The 12875-nt window shown below is 39.6% G+C and overlaps 1 protein-coding gene across 4 annotated transcripts in view; it reads left to right on the plus strand.

Annotated features, from left to right (window-relative positions):
- NT5C3A (5'-nucleotidase, cytosolic IIIA) overlaps positions 1–12875 on the plus strand; it is a 36968-nt gene that overhangs the window by 19212 nt on the left and 4881 nt on the right. For all 4 annotated transcript variants that reach the window (XM_044454691.1, XM_044454709.1, XM_044454715.1 and 1 more), the window contains 4 exons: positions 8199–8297; positions 8986–9055; positions 10331–10377; positions 11237–11322. In XM_044454691.1, coding sequence (XP_044310626.1) covers positions 8199–8297; positions 8986–9055; positions 10331–10377; positions 11237–11322 — 302 coding nt within the window. The remainder of the gene's footprint in view (positions 1–8198; positions 8298–8985; positions 9056–10330; positions 10378–11236; positions 11323–12875) is intronic.

The raw sequence follows: 12875 nt of genomic DNA on the forward strand, positions 1-12875 counted from the left end.
GGGCTTTTGAGACATGTTTTCTGATCCTATAAATTTATATTTAGAAGTATGCCCTATTGAGTTGAGTCTTACAACTCAACCCTATCCCTGGCTGGAGTTGTTACAATACAACTGAGCATCCTGTAGGAAATAATTGATCAAAAGTTTTTGGCCCCATCACAGTTACTGTTAGAAAGAATGGAAGAACGGCTTGCTTTCAGCTACCAGCAGGTACAAAATGATTCTGAGATTGGCAGCTGAGGGCCTAGAGAAAGAGCTCTCCCGATCCTTAGAGCCCAGTGGGCCTGCAGCCCTTCTGCCCTAAAGTGCCCTTTGCTTCTTGGTTGCATCTTTCCTGTAATGAAGCATTGAGATAAATTAGAGCAAGATTAGCATGGACAATGCTGCTGGTTCCCACTCTGCAATGCAAATACAGCCCAGAATTACTAGAGTTCACTGCAAATGTTGAAAATAAATAAATAAAAGAGGCACTTACCATGCACAATCAGGCCTTTCACATTTTTCCAAGTTTTACTATAATTTGTATTTCAGGGTATTCTTACTTATATCTTTCATAAAGAAAGAACTAGTATTAGGTAAACTCTTTTCTGATATGTAGTTCTACCAGAAGTAGAAATAAAATTCCATGTAGAATGCAAGTTAAATTAGTTCATTCTTCAGAGGGGTTGTGAGCAGTTCTACACTGTAACAAGCATTAATAAACAGTTTATGGATTTGGCAAAGCAAGTGAGAATGTTATATATACCAGTAGTGTAGGCTTACATGGCTGTCTGTTTATAAATATACTGCTCTGTTGTTTGTCCTTTCCTAGGAGTCTTTTCAAGGTGTTTCCAAATCAGTGAACTGTATAATGGTAGTTGTCAAGCTTTTACCCTTGGATAAGCTTATTTAATATTATACTTGCAGCTAACATTCATCAAAATACATTTCTTAGTATATACAATTTTAACACAAAATGTTTCGGCTTGAAACATCTGGTTCCTCTGTCAGTCTTTGTGTGCTGTTCGAACATTTAAATCTGTTCCTTCAGCATGTAAGATCTCATATCAGAAGCCAAATATGAATATTTGCCTTGCTGATAGGTATTTTTGAGCTAAACTTAAGTGCTGACCCGTATCTATGGTCCAAAAAGCTTGTGCTGACTTACAGGTCTTTCATGGTCTGCTACTACTTTCTTTAACTGGAGATGAACAGTAGTCCACTTTGGATCTAACAATCAGCCAGACTTATTCAGAATTTTGTCTTACTGGGGTTGCAGAAGCATGCTGGTGTATGTTGTCCAATTGTTCCTACTTGGTTCATTCTGCCAGTAGCCGGGTCTAACAAACCTGTGGATTTGTATGGTGTTACATCCTTACCAGGATCCTTTGCTTTTTACTCCCCTAACTAGTTGAACCCCACCCCCAATAATTGTTCTCAAAGAAGAGTTGAATTATGAAGTTGAAATGGGACTACATTGGTTGTGTTTGATAGAGTGTTTAATTGTAATCTGAACCTACTTTAAAAATACATAGATTCCTTTTGCAAAATTAGCTTAGTACGTCCCACCACTTGCCTATTGGATCCTTGCCCATCTTGGTTAATAAATAACTCCAAGCACAGGATTGGGACCTGGATCTTGGAAGTGGTTAACGCTTCTCTGAGGGAGGGTCGAGTGCCTGCCCCTTTAAAGGAGGCGATAATACGACCGGTCCTGAAGAAAGCGTCACTGGATCCAGAGATGGCCACTAACTATAGACCTGTGGCCAACATCCCGTTTCTGGGCAAGGTGTTGGAGCGAGTGGTGGCGGGACAACTCCAAGCACTCTTGGATGAAACTGATTATCTGGATCCTTTTCAGTCCGGCTTCAGACCCGGGTACAGTACTGAATCTGCCTTGGTCGCCCTGTACGATGACTTGTGCAGGGAGAAGGACAGGGGGAGTGCATCCGTGTTGGTTCTTCTGGACCTCTCGGCGGCTTTCGATACCATCGACCATGGTATCCTTCTGGATAGGCTAGCGGGATTGGGGGTTGGAGGCACTGCTTTGCAGTGGTTCCGCTCCTATCTCAACGGTCGATTCCAGAAGGTAGTGCTGGGGGACCATATCTCTGCGTCATGGCAGCTATGCCATGGAGTACCACAGGGCTCCATTCTATCCCCTCTGCTATTTAACATCTATATGAAACCGCTGGGAGAGGTCATCAGGAGGTGTGGGCTGCGGAATCATCAATACGCTGATGATACCCAGCTCTACCTCTCGTTTTCCACTAATGCAGGTGAGGCGGTGGCTGTGCTGAACCAGTGCTTGGCCGAGGTAGTGGAATGGATGAGGGCCAATAAACTGAAACTCAACCCAGACAAGACGGAGGTCCTGTTGGTTGGCAGATCGGGCTTCGGAGAGGGTGGATTTGACCTGGTCCTGAATGGTGCAACACTCCCTCTTAGGGATAAAGTCCGCAGCTTAGGAGTACTCCTCGACCCGGAGCTTTCTTTGGAAGCTCAGGTGACAGCGGTAGCGAGGAACGCCTTCCTTCAGCTTCGGCTGATTAATCAGCTGCGTCCCTACCTGGAGTACGACAGCCTGGCGATGGTGACACATGCGCTGGTGACTTCCCGCCTAGACTTCTGTAATGTGCTTTACGTGGGGCTTCCCCTGAAGACGGTCCAAACACTTCAATTGGTGCAAAATAGAGCTGCCAGGTTGCTGACGGGGCGTTATGCTCACATGACTCCAGTCCTCCGTCAGCTTCACTGGCTTCCCATTGAAGCCCGGGCCCAATTCAAGGTGTTGATTATGACCTATAAAGCCCTAAACGGCTTGGGCCCTGGCTACCTGAACGAGCGCTTACGTCCATATATGCCCGACCGCCCTTTGAGATCTGCGGGAGAGTCCCTTCTCTGGGAACCCTCCATGAAAGAAATTAGGAGAGTAAGTACTCGGAGGAGGGCTTTCTCTGCGGTGGCGCCCAACCTATGGAATTCACTCCCCAAAGAGGTCCGCCTGGCACCGTCGTTACTGGTTTTTCGGCGCCAGGTAAAGACCTTTTTATTTAAACATCATTTTAATTGTTAAAACATATGATCTGACCAGGGCAACTTCTTCTTCCTTCTCTTTTCTCCTCCTATATTGTTTATTTACTTATTTTATACTGATAATTTTAATTTTATATTATTATGTTTGTAACTCAGTGTATTTTTTGTATTTTTGTATTTAATGGTAATTTATTATGTTCTATTGTATTTCAATGTATTTTATTGTGTTGTAAGCCGCCCCGAGGCTTCGGCAAGGGGCGGCATAGAAATGCTATAATAATAACAATAATAATAGTAATAGTAATAGTAATTTGTACCTTGACAGATGGCTTCAGAGAGAGAGCATAACAGACAGCTTTTATACAAATTAATTAAATAATCTCTTGGTGGCTTCATAAAATATGGATTTTCTTATTAAATAAGTTCAGTTAATCTAAATCAGGAATCTGCAACTTGTGGCCTTTTAGATGTTTTGGCCTACAACTCCTTTATTCTGTTGTCTAGGGATGATGGGAGTTGTAGGCCAAAACATTTGGTAGGCTACAATCCTGATGTAAACATTAGTTTTCTCTGAATGATCATTTTACATGTTTCAGGATATCTAATCTTAAATACTGTTCTACCTTGGTTTCTTGATATTTTATAATATACTGAATATCAGAATGTTAACTGTTGTTTTGACATGTTGGATTGGGTCCATTCAGGACAAGGGTGCAGAACCTCAGGCCTGGGGACCAAATCTGACCTCCTACGTGCCCTGGTTAACCCTTCAGGGGTAGTCAGAACTCTCTCCCCCAACCATTTATTGTTTGGTGATTCTTGGATTTCTGCAGTGTTTTTCCCAATTCTAAAAGGTAGAATTTTTCCTAAGTTAAAGTTACTGGCAGTAACAGCATTAGGTTAAAAAGTACTGATATTTGTGATCCTGCCTCTTTTGCCTTCCATCCCACCTACCACTGGAATGCAGCTCCTGAAACACTCTCTGAAAAGGAATTCAGAGGTTCCTTATCCCTGTTTTTGGGTGAATAAGGTGATAGGATCTGGAGGCATACTCACACTGGCTGTAGCTTAAGGCAGCAGTCCTTTTATTAAATGGGTGTAAACGTTAGGTATTGGGAAAAAATATGGTGATAATCTCTTTCAAGCCTTTCATGTTTATATCACATTGCTTATTTTAAAACTTTTTTCTGTTTAAACCTAGCAATTCTTATTCAGGAAAGAGCAGTGCAAATAGTGGTGGTGAACAATCTCTCAACAGATACTATTTGCCATATAGCCTGACTTCCTCTTTCACTATATCCAACAACCACCTTGCCTCATCTTTGGACATATTACTTTATCTGTTTGTTTTTAATTAATATTATTTGGTGAGGTTCAGAAAATTGTAAAAATGAAAAGAAGAAAAAAAGAATGTCTATAAAGAAAAGCAGAGGGGAGGGAAGGAGGAAAATAAAATGAAAACATATTTTTATTACATAAAATTTGAATATACAAGTTGTAAGAAATGCAGTTGAATTTATGCACATATAAATTAGCTATGTGTAAGAAGATGTACCTTGTTGTTGTTAGTTGTTAGTCGTGTATGACCCATTGCGACCCCATGGACAACATTCCTTCAGGCCTTCCTGTCTTCCACCATCCCCTGGAGTCCACTTAAGCTCATACCAACTGCTTCAGTGACTCCATGTAGCCCCTTTTTCTTTTGCCATCTATTGTTCCCAACATTAGGCTCTTCTCCAGGGAGTCCTTCCTTCTCATTAGGTGGCCAGAGTATTTGAGTTTTCTCTTCAGTATCTGGCCTTCTAAAGAGCAGTCAGGGTTGATCTCCTCTAGGACTGACCGGTTTGATCGGCTTGTGGTCCAAGGGACTCGCAGGAGTCTCCTCCAGCACCACAATTCAAAGGCCTCAATCCTTTGGCTCTCAGCCTTCCTTATGGTCCAGCTTTCACAGCCATACATTGCAACTGGGAAAACCATAGCCTTGACTATATGCACTTTTGTTGGCAGGGTGATGTCTCAGCTTTTTAGTATGCTGTCTAGATTTGCCATGGCTTTCCTGCCCAGGAGCAAGCGTCTTTTAATTTCTTGGCTGCAGTCCCCATCTGCGGTGATCTTGGAGCCCAGGAAAATAAAATCTGTCACTACCTCCATTTCTTCTCCATCTATTTGCCAGGAAGTGAGAGGACCGGATGCCATGATCTTAGTTTTCTTAATGTTGAGTTTCAAGAGGCTCTTTAGTTCCTCTTCACTTTCTGCCATTAGAGTGGTATCATCTGCATAGCTGAGGTTGTTGATATTTCTCCTAATTCCAACTGGTGATTCTTAATTCCAACTGATGATTCATCCTACTGTTAGTGTAAATAGTTATGCATACGCATGAGTAAAGGCAAGCCTAATATTTGTTGGAGCATAGGTGGAATCTAAAGATCCCCTGTTTGAAAGTGCAAAGTCTCATTAACATCTCAACCCTTGCATTATCAGTATGCAGCTCTTGGAGGATTGCCAGAATGTATGGGTTAACAAAGTAATTCAGCTAGCTAACAGTTAGCCAACCTAACCAAGCCCTGTTCTGGAAAAATGTTGTGACATCCAGTATACATGAAGCACATTTTTTGCTCAACAAGATGTAGCCTAATGTCAGTTGACATTTTCAGGATGGTTGTTAATGCATCAATCCATTGATGGGGCAAGATAAGGCAGTCTAATTCTCTCTTGCATTCCTGCTTAATACTTTGTACATTTTATTAACTTAGTGATAGTATTTGTAGATCTATATCACAGGTCAATATCTGATTACACTTTAGCAAGTACTTCTATTAGTAGAGGAGACACTGAAACTACAAAAACAGTAGGACCAATCCTAGATTCTAACAGATTTGCCATAAGAGGTACTGCCATTCAGCTACAGCTGACAAATCATATTTCACAGAGGGCAAAAAAGGCAGAAAATTATCAGTAGCAGCCTCTAAAGTCAGCTATCTGTCTAGGTCTGGCATATGAACATTTTCTTGCCTATCTTTAAACATGAATTTCTCCACAGGGTGAATTTACAGGAAAAATGGCTCAAGATGTAATAGATGTGATATTGTGTGCCACACCCCTTCTGCAACTGTAAAGGTGACTCCAGGGGATGGTGGAGGATAGGAAGGCCTGGAGGAATGTTGTCCATGGGGTCCCAATGGGTCGGACATGACTTCGCAACTAGCAAGCAAGCAAAGGAGCACTCCTGCATCACTGCTAAACCTTTTGTTAGTACTCTGATCTCCCACTCAAAAGATCAAATACTTTCTATGCTACAGCTTTGAGAGCAGCTAAGCTATTTATTCAGAAATTGGATTTAATTATCTTCTCCCCGACCAGCACTCCCACTTTCAGGTCTTTTTCTTTTTACATCATGCCTGGCTATCTTCATAGAAACATGGTGTCTAGGTTATTTCCATAAAGGAATACTAGTGTTCTCTGTTCTTTCTGACAAAGAATCTCATTTTCCTAAAAAACTAAAAAGAGAAAAATGGAGTATATTTGCATCAAGTTTGGGTAATAACTCTCTGGCATTGTATCTCTTTCAACAATTTGTATTGTATGTTTATCAAGTTTGGGTTTTCTTCAACAAATTGCATGTATCATTCAGATTTTCAAAAAGTAAATAGATTTTTCATCAACCAGATGAATAGCTTTTAGATTAGGGTTTCCTGTTCCTTTTATCTCGCTGAAGATACCTTTATAGCTAAGTTAACGACACACATTTCAGAATGTATAATCATAGCTATGTGTATACTTAGTAAGTAAATAATTTATTACTGGACAAGCAAAGAACTTGTCATCCTTCCTGAAATGATGTTTCCATGATGTCAGTGTAGTATTTCAGATGCTGCCATACAGTAGTAGTTCATCCCAAAGGAATGTTGATTACCAGGGTGACAGCACAAATGACAGTTAGGCACCTGCTTTGCTCAGTCCACACTGAATTAATCATTGGGCTCAACACCATTGATATAACACAGTTTGAGCAAAATCTTTTTTCCAGATCAGTTGCTGGTTTGGAGGTGCTTTGAGCTCTACTTGTTCCTCCCAGTCTCTCCCATGAAGGCATGGGAGTCTTCTGCAGAAATGAGTTCTGCAAGTCCTTGTTGTTGGCAGTCTATCCCACCTATTCTGCTTATCTGATTTGCCCCTTAACAGGCCCTGTATAGATTGATCCCACAGGGCACATACATCATGCAAGAGAAGAACTAGGAAAAGGGTGAATATGTGCCCACAATAAATAAAAGCAGAAACTTGATGTCCTTTGTATCTTATAAAATAAGATTGTAAATTGGTTTTCGGACCAACTTTTAAACCTATGCTAAGTCTTTGAGGTATACAACTGTAGCACAGATGTATAAAGTGACTGCATTCAGGCATAATGCTAAACTATGCTGCACTGGGTTCAGATAGGTGCATGGTTTCCAAGTGTAATTTCTGCTCTCCTCCATCTTTGCTTCTAATGGGAGCATGTATTTCATTAGTATCCACAGCTAAAAATCCATCCCCACATGCACTATTCCTGCATAGCAATGAATGCAATCAGGAGCATCTTTTGCAGCCACTCACTGCACAGAACTCTATGGAAGAAACATCAGAACCAGAGAAGAAGCCTCTTTCCTGGTTCAGACATGAAAACAAGCCATGATGAAGCATGAAAGCCATAGAACAGGCCATTTTTTCTCCGTGTGGTTCCATGGAGACCATCCTTACTACACTTTACCATGCTTGCTAGGTTCAGACATAATGACAAGCCACACCACTGTGGTTTCAAAGTGGCGTTTCGTTATCCCTGAACCTGTCCTGTGTGTGCATGTGCGTTTCTGTGAATGTGATGGTAACAACTTCAATGCCAAAGTGCTTCATGTCTCCACCAGATAATAATTAAATTAGAAAGCCAATACTTTTGTAAGCAAATGTATCTTGAAAAAAGATTCATTTGTGTGAACAGTTTCATTCTCCTGATTCATATGTCCATCACTTGCCCTACCTTTTTCTCTTGGTCTGCAACTAAAAATTTTTTTCTTTCTTTTTCTTTTTTTAGCCCAACATTACTTCCCATGCCAGCATTTGTAGCACACTAGCATTCACCGGTTCAGCTTGTGAAGTGCTTCTTTTTTGTCAAATTAAAATTTATCTCTTGTTTTACTTTTTCCTAGATGCCGGAATTTCAGAAAAAAACTGTCCATATCAAGGACCCAGCAAGGGTGGAAGAAATTATATGTGGCCTCATCAAAGGAGGAGCTGCCAAACTTCAGGTGAAGAGCATATTTATAGAAATGAAAGGCCTATGTCTATACAGATTTTATACCAAGTAAAAATGAAAATAGTAAGAAAGGAAATAAACATCTACCTAGTTCCCCGAGTGGTGGAATTTATTTAAGTATTCTTAGTAACTCACATACTCAGATCTGTAATTTTATCCTTTTTGGTTACAGCTTCTTAATTAGTATAGTATTACTGGCTACATTTGTAAGGATGAACCTGTTCAACCCTCAGGCCCTTCCATTCCTCTTTCTGTGGTGCAACAACAAGGCAGAGTTCACAAGCTTTGACTTCTGTTTCTGACCATAGTTTAGCATTACATCTGAACCCTGAATTGTGGTTAGGTTTAATTGAGTTGGGTTGTTTTGGTAATTCATAGTTAAATAGTAAACTCAGTTTGTCAAGATTCAAACATTATACTAAGCTGTGATTAATCAAAAAAGGAAGCAGAAACTTCCAAACATGGCTTCATGGCCGTGCCAGAGGAAGAGGGGATGGCACATGAGCTTAAGGTTCACATTAAGCTCATTGTCTGACATCTAGCATTACATGTGAACAGAGCCATTGAACAAATAATGTGCTAATTTTCCCCTAAAATTCTAGGCATTTATTTTAATGCTGTGTTTTAACATTAAAGCAATGCTTTAATGCTGTGCTCATTTGTTCATCTACATTTTACAGATCATTACGGACTTCGATATGACATTAAGTAGATTTTCACACAATGGCAAAAGATGCCCAACATGTCATAGTGAGTACTATTTGTTTTTTGGAAAAAAAATTAATTGATCAAGAAATAGGCTGCAATCATACATTCACTTTCCTGGATGAAGCCCTACTGAACTGAAAAGTAGTTCTGAGTAGTTCTATATGAATTGTTCTGTTAATCATCTAAGCTTTAGGCAGATCATTCGAATAGCGATAGAAGAAATCATTTATAAGCCCACGAGGTTGCTCCTGACTAAGTCCCAACCAGCAATCAGAATTGTTTGGCTTCCTGTACAATATATTACTTGCTTCATCCTTGACATGTTACACTTTTGTCACTACTACTCTACCGTGCGGTACAGTGCCGAGCAGAAGTATTCACCCATTCCCCTGTTGTGTTACAACCTGGAATTGAAATTGATTTAAGTGGCATTCTTTGCCGATATACACAAGATACTCCACACTGTGAAGGTGCAAAATACTGTTAAAGGAACAAAAACAAACTGGTACTTATGGGCTGCTTTAATTATCTTTTCTTTTCTGTGTCATGCCTAAATAAGCTCTGATCCAATCAGCTGGCTCCAAGAGTCACATGCTATAGTTGAATGCAGTCCATTGCCTCTGATCTCAGATTAAATACACTTGCTCCTGGAAGGCTTCTGAGTTTGTTGAAGAATTTATCAAAACAAATGCATCCATTATTATGAAATGAAAAGAATATGGCTGAACCATGTCACTGCCTAGAGAAAGCTGGCCACCAAAACTTAGTAACTAGGTAAGGAGGGCATTAGTCCAAGAGGCAACCAAGAGGTCAGTGGTAACTCCAAAGGAGCTAGAGACCTACAGCTGATACGGGAGAAACCTTCCATTAGACATCAGTTATCCAAATGCTCCACAAAGTTGGGGTTGATGGAACAGTGGCAAGAAGAATGCTAAAGCTGAAACCTATATCAATGCCTGTTTGGAAGCATGTGAGAGATACAATAAGCATGTGGTGGGGAGGAGATGAGTACCTCTACAAGGCCCTGTTATAATCCAGATTCATCTGTATATGTTTATTGTATGAACAGGCATTCTTTCATGGGCTTATTCTTGGGGGAAGATTTCATTTAAAAAGCCACTTAAATTTGGTTCCTAGTTCATAAATGTGTACCATTTGTGGATTTTAATACCTTATTTTTAAATAACTTGTCCATGAGTAGTGGTGTTAAGTTTTTTTTTCACCAGGTTAAAACTGTTAACCCTGGTGAAGGGCAAGTTAGAATCTTACATTGTTCTGCACACCATATTTTCTAATAACATTCTGAACATCTTTTAGATGTCATTGACAACTGCAAACTCATAACAGATGACTGTCGCAAAAAGGTAATCTTAAAATTGACAGTGTATTTCTAATTTATTATTTGTTGTTTCTATAGTGAATTGTTGCAAGTATATTTTTCCATTTTAGTGCTATTTGGTCCCATTTTTTCCCTATGCGCTATATGGGTTTACATAACAGAGGACAGCACTTCATGCCACCTGATAAAATGAGCACAAGTCCACAAAAGCTTATTTTACACTGATCTGGTTTGCATGGAAAGACAGCAAATTCGGTCATAATTTGTCATAAGTTAATTATGATTTGTTAATTACCTCATATCCCTGCTATATTCTACAGTCAGCCAGGAATTGCTGTGTGACATGTAAATATATATACTTAAGATTAGTCATGGGCTCAATAAAGAAATAATTACTACTTATTACTGTTACAAATTACAAATTAAGTTAATTATGGGCTGAAACCTATGATGGTCAGGTTCTGACATCACATAACAACCCCAGATGGGCTGAATGGGTTCAATAATTAACACACAACATATCATTGTTACATATGAACAGCTGCTATTGGTCTGATGATACATTGCTCTGTGTGGTTTGCTAATCTTGACCTGAAAGCTTTAGCACTGGTCAGCAGGAAAGGAAATCCTTCTTTAGATGCTGGGCAAAAGCCAAGAATCAGCTCTTCTACATGTGATAACAAGAAGAACACAACATATATTAGTTTAATTACTCGGTCAAAGACCAAATGTAATTTATTTAAATTATTTATTTTGACCCTTAATTAACATATTCCATAAAACCAATGTAATATTAGTTAAAAACACTATTAAGATAAAATCCACAATAAAACAGTTGTCATAGAGTACAAAAGATGCAGAATAACTGACTTTTCTCTTTTCAGTTACTCCAACTGAAAGAAATTTATTATGCTATTGAAATTGATCCTAGTCTTACAATTGAAGAAAAATACCCTTACATGGTTGAGTGGTGAGTTTATGAAAGGTGACCAATTCCATTTATATTACAGCTAGCATGCAAATCTCTATTATTAAATGGATCTCATGGTTACTGAAATATGCATTTGATTACTCTTTTGCTCAAATATACACTCACAATTATGTATTTTTTAAAAGTAAATTCCAAAATCTTTTTTTGCTTGTTTGTTTTGCAAAAGCATTCATTGACTTGGTTAGGGTTAGGGTTATAAACTAGAGTTGATGACCTTTTCAAAATCTGGTCTTCTCCTGTTCATCAGACTTTTTGTGCTTGGCCCTCGCTCAGGAGGTGAGCTGAGCTGACAGGAAGTCTATGAACACTCACAGAGTTCTTGCTGCACAACTGACAACCTCCTTCTTCTGCATAAGCAGTACAAACAAAGCTGTAAGTCGTGTTTGTGCAGTGTTCATATGGGGCTTGATTCCTGACAGGTGCCATGCCAATGCTCAGCGTTAAGTCAGACTCACGGCCACAAGAAAGCAGACCAGAGTCCAGGGAGCCAAACCATGGGAATGCAGTAAATTTGTATGCCCAATACCGATTGCTCATACATCTCTAAACCAAACCAGTTAATTAAAAAAAAGAGAAACTGACTATATTCCACCTCTTGATGCTACAATAGGCTTTCCTTCTCCCTTTGCCTTCTCCCTCCCTGCTAAAGCCTTACCTTTCTCCTGCTCTGTCTTTTCAAGTCATCTTTCCTTTCCTGCCCCTCCTTATTGCCTTTTCTGCCCAGCACAGCCTTCCTTTGCCCCCTTTCTCCTCTTCTGCCTTGCCTTCCTTCCTCCCTAATCCCTGTCTTTCTTTCCCTTCTGCTGCACTTAGCTTATCAGCAGGAAAACAGCAGATCTTAAGAAAGGGTGAGCACTGCAGAAGTGGAGAGGAAATAGAAGAGGGCTGTGAGTGGGGAAAAGGAAGAAGGAAATTGCAAGGTGTGAATTATAAGCTTAGAAAATTACAAGTGGCAGAAGGGTACAGGGAAATTGTGAGCAGTGGGGGAGAGTATGGTACACCTCTGTGCTCTAACAGCAATTTTTGGTAGACACATTTGAAAATGTGGACTGTGTCTATGGACCCAAAATGTTTGTTTACCCATGCACTAAACCACGATTTAGCACTGCATGCATACTTTCCCAACTGTAGAGTTAATTTTGCCTTTGCTAACAATGAAAATGAAACAGAAAACTCTTAATGCAAGAGGGAAAGGATGTGAGGTTAGGCCATGTAGTTAATTACTAAATAACATGTCATGCAATTCAACTGTAAACTTAGCTATCATATAAAAAGGTAATACAAGACAGATTTTGAGAGTGAAACTAAGCACAATGGAATATTTATATGGAAAATCATTGATTTATGCTTTATATTCTTCCTTTAGGGAGGAAGTTGGTACAGTTGTTTGTAAACTGGTGAATTTTAGATTTTCACTTATTTTTATATTCTACCTTTTTTCATTCAACAAGAAACTCAAGGCACTTAAAACAATCCTCTTCCTCTCCATTTTATTTACTCAAGCAATTGGTCCAAGTGGCATTAAGGCATCT

This window comes from Varanus komodoensis, unplaced genomic scaffold, assembly GCF_004798865.1.
Source record: "Varanus komodoensis strain SLA01 unplaced genomic scaffold, ASM479886v1 scaffold10, whole genome shotgun sequence".
Classification (NCBI taxonomy): domain Eukaryota; kingdom Metazoa; phylum Chordata; class Lepidosauria; order Squamata; family Varanidae; genus Varanus; species Varanus komodoensis.